Source organism: Dipodomys spectabilis, unplaced genomic scaffold (assembly GCF_019054845.1).
Source record: "Dipodomys spectabilis isolate Male_0828 unplaced genomic scaffold, ASM1905484v1 ptg000069l, whole genome shotgun sequence".
NCBI lineage: Eukaryota > Metazoa > Chordata > Mammalia > Rodentia > Heteromyidae > Dipodomys > Dipodomys spectabilis.
Window position 1 is genome coordinate 22728960 of NW_024870746.1, and position 25260 is coordinate 22754219.

Genomic DNA, 25260 nt, shown 5'->3' on the forward strand with positions numbered 1-25260 from the left:
TTAAACCCTCAAGGGTTAAAAGTTAAGTGGAATCCGACCACCGGGTTCAGCCGCTCCAGAGCGAGGCGTCTGCAGCCGCACAAAACATCCACCCTTTTTGGCCTCGACCACGCGGCGGCGGCAGCAACCCCAGCCTCCCTCCTCCCGTCCTCCGCCTTTGGGGAACTAACCAAGGAAGCTCACGTTAGTGGCAGCCAAGGCGAGGGGCCGGCTTTGCCCGAAGAGGGAGGGTGGGAGGGTGGGAGGAGGGAGGGAGGAGGGGAGGGGAAAAAGCAAGAAGCCCCCCCCCTTCCCGGGCGGAGGGGGGCGGGAGGAGCGCGTCCCGGCCGGTCTGCGCGGTCGTCTAGCTAGCACTCCAGTGCATCGCTCGCGGCGCGGGAAGGATGCTGGTCGGCTGGGGCGCGCGCGCGGGGCCCGGGATGCTGCGGGGCTGGACCGCGCTCTGCTTGCTGAGTTTGCTGCGTGAGTATGGACCGCACACCACGCTGCTGCGCGCACCGCGCCAGCCCCACTTGGCTCCCCCGGAGGGAGAGGGCGAGCTCGGGGGGGGGGGATGGGGGGGGTGAAAGCTGAGCCCCCAAACCCGGCCGATGGGGAGGGGTCCCATGCACTGCGCCACAGGGCTGCACCTCGGCCCCGGGGGCCAGCGCCACACCTGGGAATCGGTGGCGGTGGGAGGCGAAGCCACCTCGGCGGGAACGTGGAAAGACGGATTTGGTTTGCTGACATGACGTGTGCGTGGAGAACGGCAGGATCTCTGCGTTGCCAAAGGTGCTGAGCGCAAAGTTGGAGCCAGAACCAGGAGATGGGAGGGGGAGGAGGAGGAGGAAAGAAGCAGGAAAGTTTTTGTAGCTGCTAGTTGATGCAGAAAGCAATAGCCTGGAGCTGGTTCGGGCCAGGCAGGGCCCAGGCGCCCACCTTCCCCGGAGACGTGGACGGTAAGGAGGGTCAGCGGATCCAACCAGGGCCGGACGCGGGGTCCCACGCCCCTGAGGCCCGGGAGCAAGGCCGAGCTAGGTGAGCGGAACAATTTGGAATGAAGAACAGTCCGTTCTTGCATTGAGGATTAGAAAGTTAGGACAGTAAATTAGAATCGCCTCTGCAGGCGCTTCACCCACCCCGCTGAAGGGGAAGGTGGGGGTGGTTTCCCAGGTACATGGCTTTCTGCGCTCAACTCCTCTTCCCTGCGCGGATTCAAACTTGTTACACTGGCATCTTCTTGCCCTGTTCACCTCCAAATTCTAAAGCGAGTGGACAGGCCAGAACACTTCTCGCTCACCCACACATCCTACCTCAAAAGGTCTCACAGCAGGCAAAAAAAAAAAAGTAATAGGCACTCGATAACTATGCTTAATTGCTTTCATTGGAGGCTAGTATTCTACATCCTTTTTCATTATTTTAGTGCAGGTACTGGAGTTTGAGTTCACAGTCTGGTCACTTAGCTTCTTTGCTCAACTGGCACTCTACCACTTGAGCTACAGCTCCACTACTGTCTTTTTTGCGGTTGTGTTGTTTTGTGTTGCTGGTTAATTGGAGATAGAAGCCTCATGGACTTTAGTACCTGTGGTGATTTTGAATCACGGTCATCAGATTAAGGAAGGTTACAGGTGTGAGCCATATTCTATATGTTCTGTCGCTGCGCTTTAAGTAGCTTTTACTTGCTTCTAGCTCTCTGGGGCTCCTGATCCATGTATTCTCTTGAGTCCTAAAGGCCACCCACCATGTCTGCAGAGGAACTAGAACTTGCCTGCTGGGTATCTTTGCTCCAGGTCTCCTCTGGGTTCCCCTCAGTTGGAGACAGCTGGCAACTGCTGGAGGAAGCAGAGTTAGGCTCTCCGCTGACTTGTTTGGCAGCCTAGATGTGCACACTAGGCCTCCCATAACAGGTGTTAACCTGCACCCTCATAGCCCAGAGAAATATCTAGTGCTCCTGTCCATATTAGATGCTCTCTATTCTTCTGGGACCTGGGCCTGCCCAGCCTGGGTAGCCTGAAATTGAGTGGTGCAGGCTGAGTGGTCTATCCTTTTCTTATTTCTCGCGTGAGCCCAGATCAACCTTGTCTTGGCCTGAAGCAGTGTGAGTAGAGGAACAATACAACTTTGAGCAGATTGGCTGAGAATATCAACATCTCCGCTTTGGGGTGAAGGGTAGAGCATGGATTTCCATTTCCAAAACGTTTTTAGAAATAATTATTATTAGTAGTATTGTGTGTGAGTGTCCTGAGGCTTGAACTAGGGCTTGGGTGCTGTCCCTGACCCTTGTGCTCAAGGCTAGTAGTACTCTACCACTTGAGCCACAGCTCCACTTTAGGCTTTTTTTTTTGGTTGGTTGTGGGGCTTGAACTCTGGGCCTGGGCACTGTCTCTCAGCTCTTCAGCTCAAGCACTCTATGGCATGAGCTACAGCGCCACTTCCGGTTTTCTGGTGGTTTATTGGAAATAAGAGTCTCACGGACTTTCCTGCCTAGGCTGGCTTTGAACCTCGATCCTCAGATTTCAGCCTCCTGAGTAGCTAGGATTACAGGTGTGAGCCACCAATGTTTGGCCCCATTTCTAATCTTGAGCCACTTGTTGCTCTAGGTCTTCTAGGGTTTGAGATGTCTCTCTGTCTCTCTGTGTCTCTGTCTCTTAGGCATGGATCCCCATTTCCAATCTTGTCAGACTAATTGGGCCAATTGTTGCTCTAGGCCCCCCAAGAGCTTTCTAGGGTTTTAATGTTTCCTTCCTCCCCTCCCCTCCCTTCCTTTCTTGCTTTCATTCTTCTCCCGCCCCCCTCTCTTTCTGTAGGAATTGTGTTCTACCCTGGAATACATTATGAGCTAAATGAAATGAGTGACTACACTTCAAAATGCTATCAACAGGCCATTGCCATTGCAAAAATGCATTGTTATTATTACTGGAAGTTTTAGTGTTCCCTTATCACTGCCCCAACAAAGTGCTGGGAAAGTTGTGTGTTTTTTCCATCTTGGTGAGAAGTTGACATGGATGAAGGCCCACCAGCCAACCACACCTAGGCTCTCTTTTCAGGGTGAGTAAATCAGAAACCAGAGTCCAGGTGGAGGCCAGGGACCACCAGGCAGCAGCTGCTGGGTGGTAATTACAGGGTCCCTTTTTATCAGGTTCAGGGTATCTTTCCTCCAAGGCTTACCCTTTCCCTCATTCTGACAACACCCTCTAGGGCTGCCGGGTCACATTCCTTTTCTTCCTCTGGATTCTTCATGCCTGCCGACCCCACACCCATATCCTGTCTGGGTTCCATGTAAGGGGGGGGGGAAGAAATGGGGAAAGAATCTTATCAGATATTTTCCAGAGGGGAGAGGACTCCACCCTTTGACTCTGCCACATGGCCATGGAGGAGGAGCAGCCTTGGGGACCTCTGACTAATTCAGCGGTTCCCCCTTGTCAGGTCAGCCCAGCCAGTACAAACTTTTGTAAATGCACAACTTGGGCAGCATTCCTGTGTGACTGATAAAACAGGCAGAGGCCTGGGACCTCCTTTGTGTGTATCCCTTTAGCTTCCCGCCCCCCCCTTCATTCATTTATCCTCATCTCCTTTTTCTGAGTCTACCAAAGCCTTTGTCACCTAACGCTCAGGGCAAGAAGTGTCCAACTACAGCTGATAAACTCAGGCACCTTAAAAGAAAGAGGGGGAAAAAACCCAGCAGCTTAAAAAGAGGAATAAATTTTTCACTCTTTCACACCATGTTGCCTGATTTCCTTTAGATTCTGGGCTGGAGGCTCTGGGCTTGCTTTCAGGGCTGAGTGTTTCTCTTAACTCCACTCTGAGTCCTTGGGGCTGCCCATCTCATGGACTTTGGTTCATCAACTAAATGTCTTGCAGTGTGGCCAACCAAACATAGGAAGGTATGGACGAAGAACAAAAACACCACCTCCAGAAGAAAATTCTCACTGTGGCCAGGACAGAATTTCCATATTTGTTTTGGGCTTTGACTTCCCAAATGAGAACAATTTCTTCCTTTCTGAGCTAAGAAATGAAAACACATCCTCTACCATCTTTAGTCTCCAGGGCCCTCCCTGCCTGCGTGCTAGAAAGGAGAGAGACACGTTCCTGGAGAAGATGGAGAGCCAAAGCAAGAAGGGGGGCATAGCAAGGTGACCTTCCCTACACATACCCTCTAGATCCAGACTTGGAATGAATCACTTCCCTTCAGATACAAAGGAAAAGGCCTCTGGCTTAACTGGGAAGTCTGCCCCTTCCTGATTTGGAAAAAAAAAGAAAAAAAAATCAAGCATGTAGCATCTCTAGGTAGCTTGCTCCATTGCTTAAGAAAACGTGTCTTGGATGTGCTAGAGCAGACAGGAGTCCGAATGGCAAGTTTGATAAAGTGGAACCTTATGTTTGGCTGGGCCAAGAGACAAAACGGCTGAAGGGCTCTGGACTATGGAGAGGGAGGGAGGCAGAGAGAGACATTTGTAGAGGTAGAGAAACAGTGGAATAGACTAGGCCAAAGAGATTCCTTAATATGAATTCATTAGAATAATGGTGACTAATATTAATTGTGCTAGTGTTTCCTTGGTGTTTCCTTGTAATGTTGCTCCAGGCTCTCTAACCTTCCATGAAAAGTGCTGGGTGACAGTGGCTCACACCTGTAATCCTAGCTACTCAGGATGCTGAGATCTGAGGATCACAGTTTGAAACTACCTTGAGTAGAAAAGTCTGTGAGACTCCAGTTCTCCAATTAACCACCAAAAAGACAGAAGTGGAGGTGTGACTCAAGTGGTAGAGTCCCAGCCTTGAGTAAAAAAAGCTTAGGGACTACATCTAAGCCCTGAGTTCAAGCCCCACTACTGGCACTCATACACATAGAAATTGCCTACACACACTAGGCTTCTGTGAGTGGCTCTTTTGAGAGACTGAAGGACAAGGGTGCTTGGCTAGCTGAAGGTACGGTAGTACCATATTGAGTAGAGGGAAGCATGGAGCTGCTATCCAGGAGTCAAAAACTTTAGGAAAATAGAAGGAGGAGAGAAAACCTCACGATACTAGATAATCCCTGACTAATAACTATTGGGCTGTTAGTATACCACAAACACTTGGGCCAGCTATACCTTGGTGTACAGTCACACCTAAGTTTAGTCTGGAAAAGCTAAGGAAGGCATGAGCTTTTGTGGTAGTCCCAAAGGGCTTAATCTCATGTAAAAATCACAGGTGAAAGGTGCCTCTTAACAAAGATGCTCCCAAAATACTCCCAGAGAATGCGGGTAGCTCAGTTATCCCCTGAAGCAGTTCATCCTATAAAAAAATTACATGAATTCTTTTCTTCTTTTGCAGTGAAATTTACCTTCTTATAACTCGTAATCATTGTTCAAATTCTACTCTTTGGATTGTTACAGGTTTAATTTGGTCCTTCATGAAAATCCCTAAAGACTTTTCTAGTTGGTTTCAATAGATTATAAACTCTTGGGGGATTTACTTAAATTGCAATGACACTAATACCCAGGGAAAGTCAGCAATTGGTTCCTGTGCTGTCTTGTTGGACTAAACAGGCTTTATATGCCATTGGTGGTGAAGGTTAAAAAAAAATACAACATACACTGTAAGTGAAGTGGATCTTAAAGTTATTTATTCAACTCAATTTCTTAATTTTTCAAGGCCAGCAAAGTTCTTATAAAAGGAACAGATCATAAATATTTTAGGTTTGAAAGACCATCTATTGTTTGTGATTCATGTTCTACATTGTCTTTATTTTCAACCCTTACAAATGTAAAAACGATGCTTGGCTGACTAGCTATACAAAAACAGCTCCCAGCTGGGATGTGTTCCAATAGCCATCGTTTGCCCTCTCTGATCTTGATGTGATAACAAACATCAGGCCCTCAGCATTGTCACTTGGTTTCTGGAACTCTTAGAATCTTGGCTGTCTTTACATGGGCTCTCCCTAACATTAAAGCAGAGCATCCAAAGGAAATGCCTATACCTAGATGTGGCTGTTCTACAACCACTGGGCTGTTCCCTACTGCTACTGATCCTGACATCCCAGGATTCTGCTAAGTGTCCTGTGCAAAACACACAAGTAGAATGGGCCTAACACTCAAGAAATGTATGCTGTCACCCAGGCCGACAGTTAGACCTATCCTGAGGAAACAGCATGTGTGATTTTGTGCCAGATGAATGAGAGAGATAAGCGCTCAGCTCTTGGGGACAAAAGGAAGGGGCCTCAAGGAAGGGGTCTATTCTGAAAGTGTTGAGCAGTACCAGACAGACTGCTCTACACTTCCCAACCTCCTTTGTTCTTCAACACAACTAGGAAGCAGGGTCTGCTTTTATCCCTATGTTAGTAGAGAGGGAGCCATTAGGTTAGAGAGAGTACTTCTTGGCTAGTTCACCACGTTGATTTCTTAGCCATGTTGACCTCATGGTTAGGAAAGTGAGAGGGAAGCATCTGAGTATGGTCAGAGTCTGTTTCTGCCTTCCCATCACTAAGGCTGTGTGTTCTGATGTTTTACTTTGTGATGGCAGATGCTTTCTGCCCGAGGGAAGGATGGATGGATGCATGGATGGATGGATGGATGGATTGGAGTTGGGGGGCTAGGAGATCAGGAAATAGAGAAAACTCAAGGATGTCAGTAAAAAAAAAAAATAAGAGCACATATAGGAAAACTCAGCCTCTTATGAGGGTTTAACTATTAGGGTAGTAACTTACTGAATCCCTTAGGGTTTGTAAATCCCCTTTAATGACCAAAAGAATCTTCCCTTTACTAATTGTAGGTAGGAATCTTTTCCAAATAGATTGCACATACCTTTACTTCCTTAGAAGTCTCCCTCCCCAAAGGACTTCAACTTTTGATGACTGAAATGCATCATGAGAATAATGTCTTTGTTGTACCTCAGTAACATTATTAGCATCCATTAAGGTGCGTCTCTCTACGCCTACCATAACTGATTAGACTCCAGACCACTGTGGCTTTGTTTTCCTGTCGTTTTCCATTCATCTTGGTTACTTAGTTTTCAGCTGTTAATTCTTATTATTGGCTTCTAATTTTTAATTTTATTAGCCAGGATATCAAAATATCCAAGCTTATTAGAATGGCCTATGAGCAAAAACAACCAAAAAAAAAAACCCAAAAAGCCTGTGATGAAGTTCTTATAAGTTTAGGGTTTGAGTTTTATTGCATGTTTTTACTTTGACAGAATTCTCATGGTCTTTATTCTAAGGACTGGACTCTTTTTCTCCTCCCCTCTCTAAGTTCATGCATGAGTCAAATCATATAGGACAGCTAGGGTTAGAAAGAGTCCTTCCTTCTACTGCCATGGTTGATAAGGTTGGACAGAGCGGTAAACAACAGAAGACAGCTCTGAGTTGCAGTGCAGTTCTCTGCAGGGCTGGGAGTAAAGTTGGTCTAGCAGGGGATAGAGTGGAGGTTTCATCCTGGTCTTTCTGCTTCTCACTGTTGGCTGCTTTTATTCCCCTGTGGAGTTGAGATCAGAGCTCAGACCAAGAAAGGCTAGTGTTTGATGGTTCTACACCATGGATGTGCATGGGAGGAGCGGATAAAAAGAGACCTGTGGTCAGTCTTGACCCTTAGGATGGCGTTCTTCCAAGACTGTCTCCACATAAGCTCTGTAAAAGGATCCCTGGGGACATCAATCAATGAGGTCCTGTGTGCTAGTGCCTAGGTCAGGACTGGCTCTCAGGGCACTGGCTATGTATGGTGTGAATTCATGCCTAGTCTATTTAGACTTGCCTTTCTGCCCTTCTTCTTTGTCCTGTTTCTCCAGGGTCTCAGCAGCTTCTCTGCTCACTCAGCTCAGCTCAGGAGTCTGAGATTAGATCCCCCTTCTCCTTGGCAGATAGCTCCTGCTACCCCATCTTCCCTGGTGCTTGGCTAAATACTGAGAGAGGGAGTTGGCTGCTGCAGCTGGGAGCCTGTCCCCAGCAGGCCTGGAGCTGGCCTAGACCCAGAGTTGCTTCATTCTTCTGGAACAGGCACCTCAGAGCAAACATCAGGCCTCTCTTCACATCTGGAAAAGTTCAAAAGTGTTTGTCTGGGTGAAGGAGGTCCCTCGGGGGAGGGGGTTCAAACGCATGACATCACTTCAGTCAGGCACAGCTTCCTTTGGAGGGGGAAAAGGGCAGGGCCAGGCTGGACCAGATGGGATTCCCAAGAATTGATGTGTTTGAGGAAAGCAGGGAGGGTCTGGGCAGAAAGAGGTCCATCCAAGAGGAACTTCCAAGGGAAGTGCCTTAAGAGCATAATCCTTTTCATTCTGGGACCTAATGGTATAAACACCTGTTCCCTGTAATGAGTTCATAGGGTCAGTGGTGCAAGGCTCCTATCTAAAGAAGGAAGTAGCCTTCACTGGAATTCTATGTTTTCTTCTGATTGACTCTCTCAAGCCCACGGAAATGCTGACTCAAGAGTCAGCTAAACCTCAACCCCCTTGTGGTCTTGGCTCATTCATCTTGGCTAACACCTTGATGACTTAGGTTATCCATCTCTAGGATGGAGTTAAGAATATCATTGCTTCCCCCCACCGGGCTTCATATGAATAATATTATTATTAGCCAGGCATCGGCAAGGCAAGTTGTTACTCTGTGGGCATGGTGAGTAGGGAATCAAGAGCCCCAGATGGCTAATTGCAGGTAAGAGCAACTTACTTAAAAGCGTAATGAGATAAAGGTGTAGAATTTGGCTAGGCGCTAGGTGGCTCACATCTATAATCCTAGCTATGCGGGAGGCTGAGATCAGATGATAACCATTCCTAACCATCCAGGGCAAAAGAGTCTGTGAGACTCTTATCTCTAATTTACTAGCAAAAAAAAAAAATCCAGAAGTGGAGCTGTGGCTCAAGAGCACCAGCCTATTGATATTAATACTAACGTTTGATTATTTGCACTCATTGATAAATAATATCAGTGTACCTATAGCAGGCCGTGGAGAATGGTAGATGTGGGGGAATGAGTCACTTTAGGAGACACATTCTTGACTTGAAGCTGGAAACCTGACTCCATTTGATGTTGAGGAAAACAGAAATTTTCCTTCTACGTTGCTTTTTAGTTAGGAAATCTCTGAAAAATACAGATGGAGAGCTCAACCAGGAAAATTTAGTTCTAGGATGTCCTGGGGGCTTTTCTTCGTTCTCTAGGTATGAACTCTGGCAAACAAGCCTACCCTTAATATTTACGGGGACCAAGGCCAGGGTACAAGAGAGGCCTGTATGCCTAAACATTTCAGGCCAACTGACGGATAAATAGGTTATCTTCAATCTTTATTACTTGACAAACAATCCTTCATGTTACCTAGAACTCTAGCCTTGGAATTCAGGGTACACTGTGATTGGTCAGGAAGAGATGCATGCTGACTCCAGCCCATTTTCCTTCTCTTCTTATTGGGATTTTGCACGTCTATATGGGGCATCTTCTCCCTCCAAGAAGTAATGATTGGGGCCTATTAATAACTATGCTACTTATTATGATTCATTTTATTGCTTGTAATTTTACCCTTCTATAAATAAAATTATAATAGACACATGCTTATAGATTTACTTTTACTTTTCTATTTCCTTAGAAAAAATGGATAATAGAAAATTTAAATTATTCTTCAGGAGAATATTCTCTTGATGGCACCACAACTTGAACTGAGGGCCTGGCATTTGCTCAGTGGGTGTTATTCTACTTGAACCATGCCCCTGGCCCTGTTTTGCTAGTTAGTGTTCAGATAGAATCTCTTGCTTTTTGCCTATGCCTCCTGGGTAGCCAAAATTATAAAGGTAAGTCACTTGTTTGTTCAAATAGGGGGTGTCTCACTAAGTTTTACCCAGCCTGGCCTTGGACCTCAGTCTTCCAATCTCCTATGTAGCTGGCATTTCAGGTGTGAGCCACTACACATGGCTAGGGGGGATATTTTTATTCTGCTCCATTGCTGGGGCAGCAGAGACTATTCTAGAGTCCACCTGACGTCGACATTGAATCCCATGATGCCATGAAGCTCCTCTAGGTTGTTCTTACTTGTCCTCCTTGCTTCCCTCTAGCCTCCGGGTTCGCGGAGCAGGGTAATTTGACGACTGGCATCATGGAGTCAACCACCCAGGAAACAGTTTCAAATGGTTCTATAATTGTATCCACCGAGAGCACCACAGAGCCAAGTACCCTGGGAAATGCCACCCCCCACCACCCTGTCTCTCAGGACAGCAATGAGACCACAACAGCCACATCAGGTAAAGAGAATTGCTCAAGTTCCAGAGCAGAGTGGCAGGTGCCTGGGCAGAGCATTTAGGATGCTAGCAGACTTCCCTGTCAGGCCCTTGCATTTGTTGTTTGGGCATCATACTAGTATGCTAAAGTAAGTTCCAGTTGGTTCCGCCAGGGGTGTCTTTTTTGGGCTGGCGCATTGGCAGCTGTCTCTCTGTGCACCTCTCCGCCCTTGCTGACCCAGCTGGTCATAAAGAAGGCTCAGATGAGGACCCCATTGAGGTCTCTGATCTCTTCCAAATGAAGGAAGATGATGGATCCAGGCTCATCTCGGTGGTCTCTTGTTGGTAGTCTCTGGGGGTAGAACAGCATCTAGTTCATCTAGTTTAGAATCCAGAGGGTATCTTGAGTAATCTTAGGTCATCACTACGATTCCAGCAGCTGACTTGCAATGAATTTGGTCAGGTAGGAGCTGCAGTAACCACGATCTCCTCAATAAGTCCTAGTTCTGCACAGAAGGCCATGTCCCTCCGTGAACGTGTGTTTGTGTGCATGCACAGGAACACCAGTGTTTTGGCCTGTTTCAGAGAACCCTGTCAACTTCACATCTACCTCTGCGACTCCTCCGGCCTTCGCGAACACAAACTCTTCTGTCAAGTCACAGACCTCTGCGACCCTCCCCATGATTACCACCCCCGCCATCATGTCCACTTCAGAGATGACCCTGAAGCCCAGTTTTCCACCTGTAAATGTTTCGGATCACTCACCCAGTAGCACCAGCCCTGTGATGACATCATCCTCTGAGCTCCACACACCATCTTTTCCTACTCCTGCCTCTGTCAAGGTAAGGGACTGGGGCAAAAAAAAAAAAAAAAAAAGCTTGCCTCTCACATCGGAAGTAGGCAGCAGGCTCTCCTTCGTGTGGGAATGGTATTGAGGATTGCTAGGAGGGGTAGAAAGTAGAAAGAGAAGTCATTGGGCACTGGTGGCTCAGGCCTATAATCCTAGCTACTCTGGAGCCTGAGATAATGAGGATCACAGTTTGAAGCTAGCTCAAGAAGACAAATCCAAGAGTCTCTTATTTCCATTTAACCGGCAAAAAGCCAGAACTAGAGGTGTGGTTCAAATGATAAAGCACCAACCTTGAGCAAAAATGCCAAGTAAGTGTTGAAGGCTCTGGCACCAAAAGAGAAGAAAAAGAAAACAATATAAGCTGGCACCAGTGGGGTGGCTCATTACTGTGATCATAGCTACTCAGGAGGCTGAGATCTGAGGATTGTAATTCAAAGCCAGCCTGGTGAAGGAAAGTCTGTGAGTTGCTTATCTCTAATAAACTGTACCCTCCCCCCAATAAAGATCCAATGTGGAGCTGTGCTTCAAATGGTAGAGTGCTAGCCTTGAGCAAAAGAAGCTCACGGAGTGTCCCTGAGTTCTAGCCTCAGGACTGGAACACACACAAAAAAATAATAAAGAGGGAGGAGAGGGTAGGGTCATATGCTAAGGCTAACCTGTGTTTTGGGTATTGCATTTTTGGGGCGCAGAAGTAAAGAAGAGTCCTAGAAATCCATCCAGTTTTCTGTGGTTCTCTCTAACCCCTTTGACTAGGGCAGCATTTCCTTTGGGGGAGTATTTATTATCCATTACCTTCTTTTTACTGGAGGTAAAGAGTGTTCCATCCGCTTGAGCGAGTTTGGTGGGTGTGCTAGCCAGAGCTAGAATGGCAGTGAAAACATCATTGGCAAGGTGAGCTCTGGGCACAAAGGCGTAGTGAGCTCAGTCTGATCTTCACTGACTTGAGGCCTGGGGCTGTCAGCAGCCTTAAGCATAAAAGGCAGAAAATATGAGGGTGTGGAGCCTAAGGCCAGACATGAGGGGTCTGTCTGGTTTCTGTTTTTAAAGAGCCAAAGTAAGAATCTGGGAAATATTTGAAGCCAGGAAGAAAATGGATATCACCAAGACCTGCCTGGCTGCCTCTTTACCTATTTGCACACTTTCCACAAGTGTGCAGTGGATAGCAGGATAAACAGCCCAAATAGGAAAAGGTCTTCTGTTCCTCCAGTATCCAAGCTGATAGTTTATCAAGATTGCAACAGCTACTTGTCTACAAGGCCAGCCTTGTAGCAGAAAGATTAATTACCCGATAGAGAGAGAGAGAGATGGAGGAAGACAGTATAGCTGCACTCCTTCCCAAAATATTTGCGATAGGAAGTGGTTTGGAATTCAGGGTTATTTTTTGTTTTTAATTTTGGGATATTTGCGTAGGCATAATGAAATATCATGATGAGACCCAAGTTAAAACACAATATGCATCTTGTTTTATGTATAGTGTGTGTATGTGTGTGTGTATGAGAGAGAGAGAGACAGTGAGAAAGAGAGAGGGAGGGAGAGAGGGAGAGAAAGAAAGGGAGAGAGAAAGACAGAGACAGTCCTGGGGCTTGAACTCAGAGCCTGGGCACTGTCCCTTAGCTTTTTTACTCAAGGCTGTCATACCTCCACTTGAGCCACACCTCCACTTCTGGGATTTTGCTAGTTAATTGGACCTAGGAGTTTCATGGACTTTCCTACCTAGACTGGCTTTGAAACTCCGTTCCTTAGATCCTAGCCTCTTGAGTAGGTAGGATTGTTGTAAATCATTAGCCACTAGTGTCCAGCTTTATATATGTCATATACACAGCCTGAGGCCAGTTTTCTACAATATTTTTCCATAATTTTGTGCATAATTTTGAGTGGTTTGGAATCTTGCACTCATAGCATCACATTGACACTCAAAAAAGTATAAGATTTTGAAACATGTTTTGGAGTTTTGGGTTATTCTGACCAACTATAAAATTCATTTTTTTTTTTTTTTTGGTCGATCATGGATCATGCACTTAAACTCAGGCTTTGCACGCTGCCCCTGAGCTCTTCCATTCAACTCTAGCCTACGCTGAGCTACAGCATCACTTCCGGTTTTCTGGGGGTTAATTGGAGACAAGAGTCTAACAGACTTTCCTGCCCAGGCTGCAGATCTCAGCCTCCTGAGTAGCCAGGATTACAGGCATGAGCCACCAGCACCCAGCTCTGTCCTTTTTCTTTTTTGTTGGTTGCAGGGCTTGAACTCTGGGCCTGGGTGTTGTCCCTCAGCTCTTCAGCTCAACGCTAGAGCTGTACTGCTTGAGCCACAGCCTCATTTCCTCTGACCACATTTTTAAAGAGAGTATTTCACAGAGACCAAAGTGGGAAGGAGGTAGGGATGCTTACTTATCTGCTTTGCTTTGTTTTGATACAGGGAGAAATCAAATGCTCTGGCATCCGTGAAGTGAGGTTAACACAGGGAATCTGCTTGGAGCTAAATGAGACCTCCAGCTGTGTAAGTCCTCCCCCTCTACTTCCCTTCTCCTCCTCTGCCTTCCCACAAGCCCTGGGACTTCCTCCAGTCATCTTCCATGAGGCTGCACTTGTACCAGGGGTCTGCAAGTGTAGTCGGCTTCTTCTGTAACTTCTAATACCAAGCTTTGGGTTTAGGGAGTAAGAAGCCCCATCTTGTGGGCAAAAAAGGCAAAACCTATTTTAATTAAATGTGTTGTTATTTGGTGTGAGGTTTAAGTTTGTTTTTATATTAAGAGAGACCTTCTCAAGTCTAGATATAAACTAGTCAGGCATGTGTTTTGGTTTGTTACTGAGCCTTGAACTCAGGGCCTGGGTGCTCTTCCTGAGTTGTTTTGCTCAAGGCTAGCGCCACAGCTCTGTTCTGACTTTGGGGTGGTTAATTGAAGATAAGTGAACAGGCTTTCTTGCTAGGACTGGCTTTGAACTGCTTCAGATCTCAGTTTCCTGAGTAGCTAGGGTTACTGTACAGGCATGAGCCACCAGCGCTGGCTTTGGTTCTTTTAGTTTTTAAAGAAAGTTACCCTGTTATCTTCCAACATGTTTTTCTGTTCTTTGTAGCTAGTAACATGTCTTGTTTCAGTTTCTTACTGCATTAGTAAGAATGTATTCATTTTTAATGAGAATAGAAGGCCTTTTTGCTTTGTTTCAGTAAATCCAATTTCCTGCAAGTAATAAGGCTCTGGAGGAAGGGAGAAGGGGCAAGAGAAGAGTAATATGAAGCAAGGAAACATTTTCTTGCAAGTTAAGAATCCACTTATGGGAAACCAGTAAAAGATGTACATGCATAGATTTCCAAGTCTACTAGTCAGTAAAGAAGTTACTTAGTTGGCCATTTTACTATTTACATCTTACTTCCAAGCATCAGCTGTGTCTCTCTGCCTGGAGAAGAATCATTTAACTTAGGGCATTTAGGAACAACAGAAATGGTGACCCAGAATGGAGCAACCCAATGCAGTTCTCAAAAGCAGTTAAATAGAAACAGGCAGCGAACAAGCAACACCCTGTGAGTTTCTCATGTTCATTTTCAAGCTTCCTCATTAGGGAAAAAATTGTCAAACCCTCTGGTTAATTGTAACTAAGCAAAATGATCATTTCCCCCACCCCATCATCTTCAGGATTTAGTTTCTTGGGCCTGTGCCTGAATGCTAAATCCATGAGCCTAGTTAGAGCTAGCTACCCTCTACCTGTTGGTTCCAAGCTGTCACTGAATGAGTTAAGGGCTACTCTGGAATAACTTTCCTGTCTCATCACGGTCTTTGAGCCACAGTGGGAACCTGTGCCCATCCCCTTGAGTCTTGCTAAGATTTATGAGTGATGATTGGGAAGATAGCAGTATCCCCCACCCCCCATAGCCTATGCTGAAGAAAGATTGTTTCTTCCTCTTTTTTTTTCTAATTGGGATGGAGAGCAGTACTAGGATTTGAACTCAGGGCCTTGGCTTGCAGGTATTCTACCACTTGAGCCACGCTCCTAGCCCTTTTTAGCTTTAGTTATTTTTCAGGTAGGGTCTCAAGCTTTCTGTATTGAAATTCTTTATCCCTTGTATCTGGAATAACAGGCATGTATCATCACACCCAGTCACTGGTTGAGACAGGGGTGTATGAGTTTTGGGGGGGGGGGCGAGGGGGGCACAGTGTGTCCTTGGATCTCCATCTTCTGAGTAGTTGCCATTACAGATGGGAGCCATCCTGCCCAGCTTGCAGTTGTACTTTTGGTGTCGGAGGGTGTTGAGTTATTGGTGATGGGAGAGTTGGGTCTTTCCCACAACTTAATGAGGAGCATAAGGATTTGGTGTTCTCTTTTTAGCATTCCCTTTCACATAATGTCTTGCAGTACTCTGGTCACATTGGTTCCCACCTGCATTTAGCACATGCCTGTAATCACATTGTGCATAGGAGAGGAGAGCCTCTGCTCTCTGGACTCCCATTCTGCAAGGCTGTGGGGTGTGACCTCCCCTTGGGTGGGTCAGGGAGCCTGTCTTCTGTTCCTGCCTTCCGTAGACATCCCAGTCGCTCTCCCTCTGCTCCCATCTCTCACCTCTACATGGCCTGTAGAGGAGAAGGTGATGCTCCAGCCATCTATGCATCCATTTCCCCATCTTAGACCCAGCACATAGCACAGGGTCTCCCCAGGTCCACTTTGCATTCTCTCTGCTGCACTCGATGTCTGCTTCACTTAGGTTTTGTGGTCACGGTACACCAAATAGTTCCTCAACTGTGGAGATTATTTTCTTCTCCCATACCCATTCGATAGGGGAATCCATCAAGTGTATACTTTCTTTTAACTGAGGCAAAATACACATAAGATGTACTGTCTTAAGCATTTTCAAATGTACAATTCAGTAGAACTGACTCCATTCACATTGTTTGGCAATCTACAGGATGCTTTGTGTCTTCTAAAACTTTGTATCAAACATCTAGCCCTTCCCCGTGCCACATTCCAGCATCCACAGTCTTTCTTCCTGTCTGTCTCCATGAAGCTGGCTGACTGTGTACCACATAGAGGTACAATCATGCAGGCCCCACTGGAACTTGATCCTCCTATTTACTCTTACCAATTAGCTAGAATGACAGGCAGGCATACGCCACCACACCCAGAATTTTAGTGGTTGAAATGGAGGAGGAATGTCAAGAATGTTTTGTCCAGACTGGCCTTGATCTATGATCCTTCCAATCTTTGTCTCCCAGAGAGTAGATAAGCACTGTGCCCATCTTGTGTTTTTAATTCTTTTTTTTTTTTTTTTAAGAAACTATCCTACTGGTTTGTGTTTTGTTCCATTTACAGTGCTGGGGACGGAACCCAGCACATGCCAGGCTAGCACTCTATCAATGAATGGCCACATTCAGTATGATAGGTTTTCATAGTGAGTGTGCCATTTCATGTTCTACCAACAGTGAATGTCCAAGGACCCCACTTTCTCTCCTCTCTCTCCTTTTCTCTCTCTTTCCAAGAATTGTCTTGATCTCAGGGCCTCTCTGTTGACCTTTCCACTCAAGGCTGGTGCTCTACCACTTGAGCCACACCTTCACTTCTATTTTTTTTGCTGCTTAATTGGAGGTAAAGGTCTCACAGACTGGTGCCAAGGCTGGCTTCAAACCTCAATCCTCAGATCATACGCCCACAGCAAACAGGATGACATTACTGTGAGCCAGGCGTCAGTGGCTCACGCCTGTAATCCTAGCTACTCAGGAGGCTGAGATCTGAGGACAACGGTTCAAAGCCAGCCAGGGCAGGAAAGTCCCATGAGACTCTTATCTCCAATGAACCACCAGAAAACCGAAAGTGGCCCTGAGGTTCAAATGGCAGAGCACTCGACTTGAGCTGAAGAGCTGAGGGACAGAGCCCAGGCCCAGAGAAAAACAGAAAAAGAAAAATGCCTCCTCTCGACTGTCCCATGCCCTACTCCAGTGCTTGATGTGCCTTTAAAAAAAAAATGGACAGAGAAGGTTCACGACTGAAGTTTGAGGATGCCACTCTAGAAAGATTGGATGGTTTTCCTTTGGCAAAGTAACTTGTCTTCAGGAGCTGGTAAATCTGAGTCTCCTGAATCGAGTGTTCAGGCTGTGGCTTACTCCTGCCTGCTGTCCCCCCTCTCAGCTCTCCCACCATGTTTGCCCACAGGGTCTCCTGGGGGAGGATGTTTATTCCAACCATCCGGAGTAAGCATTGTGTTTTATTCAGGATCCACCTGCTCTCCTCTCTGAGCCCAAACACAATTCACTGAGGCAATGAGATTCCAGTGTGGGAGGCTAGCGGTTGGGACTGCCTTGAATTCCGTCCAAGAAACTAAGTGAGGGGTGGGAGGGGTCCAGAGTAGAGGCCCAACCAGTTGGGAGTGTTAAGTTGAACGAATCTCTTGAGTTGTGTTATGTGTTTGGTGGTATGATTAATGCAATCTGAGTTCAAGATTATGTAATGTGAACCTCCGCTCCATGAGCACATTACAGGGGTCGTGTTAGAGTACGGTTAGAGAGAAAGGACAGTAACTGTAAGACAAAGTAGGATAAAAAATATAGAGCCTAGATAATGTATGAAGGTATTGTGTGTGTGTTTTAAAGATTCCTTCTTTAAGTTGTACAAGGGGGCTTCAATTCAAATCAGTTTATAAGTACAATTACCTTTTTTTTGTTTGGGGGGAGGGATTTTGTATGTGTGTGTGTACGTGCACACGTGTGCTAGTACTGGAGCTTGAATTGGGAGCCTTGAGCTCTTGCTTAGCTTTCTGCTCAGAGCTGGTTCTCTACCACTTGAGCCAGAGCTGTTTCCAGGATTTTTTTTTCTGCTTAATGGAGAGAAGTGTCTCTCAGATTTGTCTGCCCAGACTACGATCTTCAGATCTCAGCCTACTGAGTAGCTAGGATTACAGGTATGAACCACCAGCAGCTGTCTGGGTATTGTGAGTATTCATAACAGTAGTAATAGCTGCCATGTTTCCAGTGCATGTTATGTTCCCAAGGGCATTTTTCCACACATCTCTTCAGTTACCACAACCATTTATAGCTGAGGAACCTGACAGACCCGACACATGACTTTCAAAGTTCTAGTGAATAGCAGATGGAAAATGTTACAGAAGACAAGGCTGCCTTCCCCCATGGCACACGTCTCCTCATGAATAAGGTAGAGACAGCGTGTACTCTCACACACTTGACTACCTTGCCTGTACCCACCCCAGTGCCTTTCGCTGTTAGGATCTGGGCCTCCTGAATTGGTAGGATTACAGGCCTGAGCCACCAACACCCAGTGATCAGCCTTAATGAAAACTGGAAGAGGAATGCCACAGTGACCTGAGGAGAGTCAGGAGACAGGTGGTGTAATGCGGGAAGGGGTGGAAGGATTTAAGTAGGGTAATAGGTGGAGGGCAGGGTCTCAGGTCCCTGGACAGCTCTGGAGCTTATGGTTCAGGTCTGTCTCTAGAACTTACTGTTTGAGCAGGTCCCCTGTCCTATCTGCTAAGAGGAAGTTAGGCCTACCACTTGTGGGGAGATTGGGAGATTGAAGGTTCTGGGCTGCAGAATGAGCTGGAGAATTTCAGGATGGTTCCCCAGGGGGGGTGCCATGGGAGCAATATTGAGTTAGGAGAACAAAGCAGATTCACACTGTTCCCTGTGCCTTTCTTACGTAATGTTCAGCTGACTCTTGAGAGTCTGGTTTGGAACATTTCTGCTAACCTCAAGCCAGAGTTGTCCTTAGTCATAGACTTTGATTTGTGACAGTCACTTGGTAGGTGGTCTTTGTGTCTCATTCTCTTCACCTACAAAATGAAGAGGTACCAGGCACCAGTGGTTCATGCCTGTAATCCTAGCTACTCACTCAGAAGGCTGAGATCTGAGGATTGTGGTTCAAAGCCAGCCTGGGCAAGAAAGTGTGAGATGCCATGAACCACCCAAAAGCCAGAAATGGAGCTGTGGCTCAAATGGTAGAGTGCTAGCTTTGAGGGAAAAAAATGTTAAGAGACAGATCCCAGGCCCTGAGTTCAAGCCCCAGTACCAAAACACTCTCTCTCTCTCTCTCTCTCTCTCTCTCTAGACATTACCCCACACAATCACCAAATCTCCTAGGGTTGTGGGAGATGGGAGGCAGAGGTGAAGAGCTCTAATAACCATACATGCAAACCAAGGGATTTGGTCCTATGGAATTCGTAGATGCCCCTCCCACCCCCATCCCCACCCCTGCCCATGATAGGCACATAGTGGACCACCCCTCCCCACTGACAGTTTCTCACATGGCATCTTATGTTCTGGGCTCAAAACATGTCAGAATGCCTGGAGGTTTCCAGGGCACCGCTTAGCATTGGGCAAGTGGAGGAAGGTGCCATTTTGTCTGAGTACATTAAATCCTGTGAGACCCTTCTGCCTCTGTCTGCTTCACCCAGAGACGAGTCAAAGCCATAGAGTAATCTCAGAGGAGTCTTCTTTCCCTTCATCAGAGGCCGGGTACTTGGGAGAGAGTGCATTTTGCCATGGAGAAGCATAAAAGGCTTGCCCAAGTGAGCTGAGTTTAGAGAGGTCTACCTAGTTCTCCTGGGATGCATGGGCTGGTCATAGCTGACTGCCTACTGCAAATGCTGTTTTAAAGAGCAGGATTTTTCCAGACACAGAAGAACCTTTAAAGCCTTACTAGGTAAGTCTGTAGAACTGGCCATTTTCCTGAGGGATGAATCAGCAGGGACTTGAGAATTTCTTTATAACCTTTACCTTAAGAGGAATTTTCTTTTGGTCAGTTGTAGGGCTTGAACTCTGGGCCATGGGAGCTGTTCCTGAGCTCTTTCATTCAAGGCTAGTGCTCTACCACTTAGAATCACAGCTCCACTTCTGGTTTGAGTGGTTAATTGGAGAGGAAAGTCTCACAGGGACTTTTCTACCCGGTCTGGCCTCAAACCACAACCCTCAGATCTCAGCCTCCTGAATAGCTAGGATTACAGGCGTGAGCCACTAGAACCCGGCTTTAAAAGCAATTTTGAGGCTACGATTGAACTCATGTCCCTGAGACCTGGCACGGCCAATCATGCTCTCTTGGCCTCGTCCAAGTATAGTTATTTTCCCTGGGTTGCCTCAAATTCCAGTGAGAGCCTGAGGTCAGTCTTGACCTTGAGAGCAAAGGAGCCTGCGTTTTCCTGCCTTGGGTCTCAGCAGTAGGAAAATACCCAGGCATCTTTCCAACCAGAAGGACCTCTGCCCTTGCCACAAGCCACAGTCCTGTCCACAAACAGGAAGCTTTCTCCTACACGGAGGCTCGGGTCTGATGACTGTGACACGCACGCCCTAGCAGTTTTCCCCTAACAGGAAAGGGTCGAAGCTGGCAGGCATTTCCTCTGCCATCTGCCATCTGGACAGAGGAGAACATCTTAGTCTTAGCTGCACAGTAGAGGCCACTGGGATTAGAGGCTGCTGGAATAAATCCTGGGGACGTAAGAACCAGGTTTTGAAGGGCAGAGCCAACACTCCTATGACATACCTTTCCTGGGACCTGGTTGTTTTTTTTTTTTTTTTTTTTGGTCAGTTGTGGGGCCTGAACTCCAGGCCTGGGCGCTGTCCCTCAGCTCTTCAGCTTAAGGCTGGCGCTCTACCACTTGAGCTACAGTGCCACTTCCAGCTTTTTCTGCTTATGTGGTGCTGAGGAATGGAACCTAGAGCCTCAAGCATGCAAGGCAAGCACTCTACCACTGAGCCACCTTCCCAGCCCATGGGACCTGGTTTTTATAGAGTGATCAGAGTTCATCATCTTTGAGTCCTAGTCAGCAACCTGGAGTAGAACTATGTGCTTCATTAAAACTTAGTTCCATGTTTTCAGTGGAGAGAGGGAAGGAAAGGCCAAACAAAAACACAGCATCACTGGGCACCAGTAGCTCACGCTTGTAATCCTAACTACTTAGGAAGCTGTAATCCTAACTACTTAGGAGGATCATGGTTCAAAGCCAGCCCTGAAAGGAGAGACTGTGAGACTCTTGTCTCGAATTAACCACCAAAAAACTGCCAAGTGGAGCTGTGGTTCAAAGTGGTAGAGCACCAGCCTTGAAAAAAGAGAGCTTGGGACAGTGCCAAGGCCCCAAGTCAAGCCCCATGACCATGACCACCACCAAAAACACAATTTTGGTGTAAGCAGTGCTTTCTGTGAGTTTTATTTTTTTTGGGGGGGGGGGGTTGAACAGTAAGAGGGAGGGAAGGAAGAAGCCCTTTGCATGCCACTGAACCTAGAGACATAGATATATTCTCTACTTCTCACATCTTTGGCTTGCTTGTCATTGTTCAGGGTTCTTGTAACCTGGAACAAAGCATTCTTAGTTACTATTGTATTATTAATGTTTTCCTGCCGTTGGTAATTCCTTTTGAATTGAATTTGAATAGCATATGTGTGCACAAGCAATTCTTAAGCAAGGTAATTGTTTTTCCCAAGTTTGTTCTCTGATGTCGTAAATACTAATCGATACACGTTTTGGTATCGAGGGCACTTTAAACATTTTTGTTTCTTATCGTTGCATGTATATGGTTAGCCGAAATTTTTTTTTTCAGGTAGAATTTTAGAAAGAAGGATTTCTTGGAGAAGGGGGTGATGGTGTGAGTTTTCATCGGAATTATCTGAGATTCGACTACAACTCAGGGATACTAATAATTTCATCTCTTGCTCTCCATTTCTGTCTTCCCAGGAGGAGTTTAAGAAGGACAAAGGCAAGGACCTCATCCAGATACTGTGTGGGAAGGAAGAAGCTGGGGCTGGGGCTGGCGTGTGTTCCTTGCTCCTTGCCCAATCTGAGGTTAAACCTCAGTGCCTCCTGCTGGTCTTGGCCAACAGGACAGGTAAGGATACACCTGTTTGGGGTTAGAGCATGGTTAGGGCTCAAGTTAGAGATGAGGTAAGAAAATCATAGGTGGAGCCCACAGGTCTCCAGGGAGGAGAATTTGGCTGAGAGGGAATCTGACCATTGAAGCTTCTTCAAGAGTAGCGTGGGCTGCTTTAGCTTGTCAATTTAGCAGCCTCTGTTTCCTCATTCTAGAGCTTTCTGGCAAACTCCAGCTTATGGAAAAGAACAAGTCTGACTTGAAAAAGGTAAGTTCACTACTGGGATGATGGGTCTCTGAGGGAGCAGTGGGTCAGGGGAGCTGATGGAGTAGAGGAGGAAGTGATTATCGTACTTAGTCCTTTCCTTAGATCTCCTTCCTGAGATCTGAAGAGTATGGGTTCGAGCCAGCCGGGCAGAAAAGTCCATGAGACCCGTTATCTCCACTTAACCAACCAAAAGGCCAAAAAGGCAGCCACGGTTTCAGTGGTAGAGTGCCAGCCTTCAGCCAAAATCTAAGCAAGAGCACAGACCCTGAGGTTAAGTCCCAGTACCAACACACACACACCAATGTGTTCTTCCATATCCTCGGGTCTGGAGTGGGCTAGGTTTCTTCTAGAACTCTCTTTCCACAAGTAACAGACTTCCTTTTCTGTGCTGTGTCCTCAAGCTGGGGATCCAAGAATTCATGGAGCAAGACATTGGGAGCCACCAGAGCTATTCGCGAAAGACCCTGATTGCGCTGGTCACCTCAGGAATCCTGCTGGCTGTTTTGGGTGCCATCGGCTATTTCTTGATGAATCGTCGTAGCTGGAGCCCTGCAGGAGAAAGGCTGGTCAGTGTGGAGGTCTTGGGCAAAGGGAAGGAAGATACTGGTCTTCCAGGGACGTCCCTGGAGGTCTGGGAGAGGGAGGAAATACCTGGAAGGGCAATCGTGTGCTCTGTTTAGGGAGATGCACACACACAGACACTGGACCCCAAGGGGAACAGAAGCCGTGTGCCGCATGGCATCTGTTATGTGTCTTGCTTCCGGTGTAAGCGGTAGTGGAATAGCCCACCTCTTCCCTGTCTTGGCAGATGACGCATGTTCATTACATTTCCTGCTAGAGTCCTGGCCATGACCAGCATAGGCTACTAAGTGAGCCATGCTTACACATGAAAGGCCCCATGGGGTGCAGATAAGGAGGAAAGCCTACTCTTGAAATATTCTGGGTGGGAGTGTGTTGGGGGGGAGGGGAGAGAATAGGGCTGAGGTTTGACCCCTGACCTCTAGCCAGGGAAGTTATTTCACCCGGGGGACCACCAGGTATTCTCGGGGGCCTGTGGCGGCACTGTATGGTGCCTTTCCTCTGTCCTTTCTCCTCTAGGAGCTGGAGCCCTGACCACTCTTCAGGAAGAGACGAGTCTCCCATGCAGCAGCACCCCCATTCCCACTTCCCTTCTGCTTCCCTTTCCTGCTTCCCTTGGACTTGCCCTTACCTCCCACTGCCCCCCCTTCCCTACCCCTAACTACTCCTCGTACCTCCCACCCCTGCTGACCAGATAATGATCCTCTATTTATACACTGTCTAGGGCGAAGACCCTTATTACACGGAGAACGGTGGAGGCCAGGGCTATAGCTCAGGACCTGGCACCTCCCCGGAGGCTCAGGGAAAGGCCAGTGTGAACCGAGGGGCTCAGGAGAACGGCACCGGCCAGGCCACCTCCAGAAACGGCCATTCATCAAGACAGCATGTGGTGGCTGATACGGAGCTGTGACGTGGCTGGTGTGTGTGTGTGACGTGTGGTCTCTCCTGGCCTCTGATTCTATGCTGCCTCTCTGCTGAAGGTGACATTCCCTTATGCCCTAACTTTTCCCTCCGAGGCTCTTCCTGTTCCTCCACCTTCTTGGGAGGAGGCAGGTAGATTCCTGCCCTTTATGTATTCAGCTTCCTGAATGCAGACTCTGGTTTTCTTGGGGGTAGAAGTTGGGTGGGGGAGGGACAAGGTGAAGAAAAGCCAAGGGAAGTGGTGGATGGCCTTGTAGTATTTGCACCCAAGACCCCCTTCCTTCTGCCCCACTACAGGATGACTAGGGGAAAGGGTAGGCTTTTTAAAAACTGTACTTTCTTCTAAGGAGGCTCTGGTTTACTATTTCTTCTTGATACTTTCTTTCTGTAACGTGAGGGAAACCAAACAACTCCATGGGTGAAACTCCCCTTTAATAATATAGCCAGAAAAACGTGTTGTCTTAAGCCACAGCTTTTATCTTTTCTACAAGACACTGTGGATTTTGTCCCCAGCTCCCCACCCCATCCCCACTTCTGCCTGGTTCTCCAGTTCTGCCAAGTTCCCTGTGTCCCCCCCATTTGTGTACCAAGGCCAGCACAGGTGTCTGGGTAGAACTGATCTGGGCTCTACTACATTTTAGAAACAGTGCCGGTCTCTTGAGGGCCACACAGGGTCTCCCCTCTGGTCTGCGTGAATGGGACCACAGGACCAGATATGTTTATGCTGCGACTCTTCAATTGTGCCCTTCTGAGCAGGCAATCTCCATGGCTTCCTCCTGCTGCCCCCTGACTCCTGGGTTGAGCTATAGCCTCAGTCCCCCAGCAAGCTCCTTCCTGTCTCTGCTTGCCCATTCCAAACCCCTTTACCTGCTCTGTGGTCAGAGCCCCAGGCCATTTCCCAAAGACCACAAACTTGTTTGTGGAAGTTTGTGGTCCTTTCTCTCTCTCTCTCTCTCTCTCTCTCTCTCTCCGGTGGGATAACCAATGACGGTTGGAAATAGAACTTTCCAGAAATGAGAGGAATGGGTGGATTTTTCTTGTTGTTGTTGTTCAGAATTTAAAAACAGAAAAAAGGGATGTCTGAGTACTGTAATTAAAGTGATACTGAAACATCTGTTCCTGTGGCACAGTTCACTGTGTTTGACTGACAGCTGGCCTCTCCATCAGCAGTGGGGGTGGGAAGAGATCTGCCAGAGATGACCTTGGACCCTGTCAGGGCTTACAGGTATAGGCCAGGATGCTGACGTGAGGCTAACATTGCCAGCCCTTTCCAGCTTTGTTGGGGGCATGGAGGCTGGATGTTTCCAGGAGTAGACACACTGAGACTCTGGCATCCCTAGAATGTGCATTCCCAAGGAAAAGGCAGCCTCTGTTATCAGACCCTTACCCACCCCAGCTCAAAGTGTCACCCTTGAAGGAGCAGGAAAGGGCTGGCTTCCACCTCAGGATTCTAACAGCCATCTGTAAGCATTCACCTCTCCTCAGTGACCAGATGTCCCCCTACACCCTTCCAAGGCACAGGAAATGGGGGAGGGGTACAGCCTCTCCCACTCAGGAAACACCCTCAAGTGTGTCAACAGAGGCCCAGGCATTTAGGGCCAAACAAAGGTTGATTCTTCCAGTCTTATCTCACCAAAGCCAGACCTTTCCCTCTTTGCACTCTCCCACCCCCCCATTTCTGTCCAGCTTTCCTC

The 25260-nt window shown here is 47.3% G+C and overlaps 1 protein-coding gene across 3 annotated transcripts; it reads left to right on the top strand.

The window, feature by feature from the left end:
- The first annotated feature begins 355 nt into the window (after nucleotides 1-355).
- On the top strand, nucleotides 356-24685 carry Cd34 (CD34 molecule). 3 transcript variants are annotated; one of them, XM_042682242.1, is made up of 8 exons: nucleotides 356-462; nucleotides 9994-10179; nucleotides 10714-10997; nucleotides 13422-13502; nucleotides 21666-21816; nucleotides 22014-22066; nucleotides 22468-22632; nucleotides 23370-24685. In XM_042682242.1, exons 1-8 carry the CDS (start codon nucleotides 384-386, stop codon nucleotides 23553-23555), a joined length of 1185 nt encoding a protein of 394 aa, XP_042538176.1. In that variant the 5' UTR covers nucleotides 356-383; the 3' UTR covers nucleotides 23556-24685. The 3 variants fall into 3 exon arrangements, with proteins under 3 accessions (XP_042538176.1, XP_042538177.1, XP_042538178.1); XM_042682243.1 differs by having other exon boundaries at nucleotides 10741-10997; XM_042682244.1 differs by having other exon boundaries at nucleotides 23165-23460.
- The last annotated feature ends 575 nt before the right edge of the window (nucleotides 24686-25260 follow it).

Excerpts from the sequence above, each read along its gene's own strand:
- Cd34 (XM_042682242.1), top strand. The coding sequence starts at position 384 with ATGCTGGTCGGCTGGGGCGCGCGCGCGGGGCCCGGGATGCTGCGGGGC. Across the intron at positions 13,503-21,665 it reads TAAATGAGACCTCCAGCTGT|GAGGAGTTTAAGAAGGACAA; the intron begins GTAAGTCCTCCC and ends CTGTCTTCCCAG. Across the intron at positions 22,633-23,369 it reads GCCCTGCAGGAGAAAGGCTG|GGCGAAGACCCTTATTACAC; the intron begins GTCAGTGTGGAG and ends TACACTGTCTAG.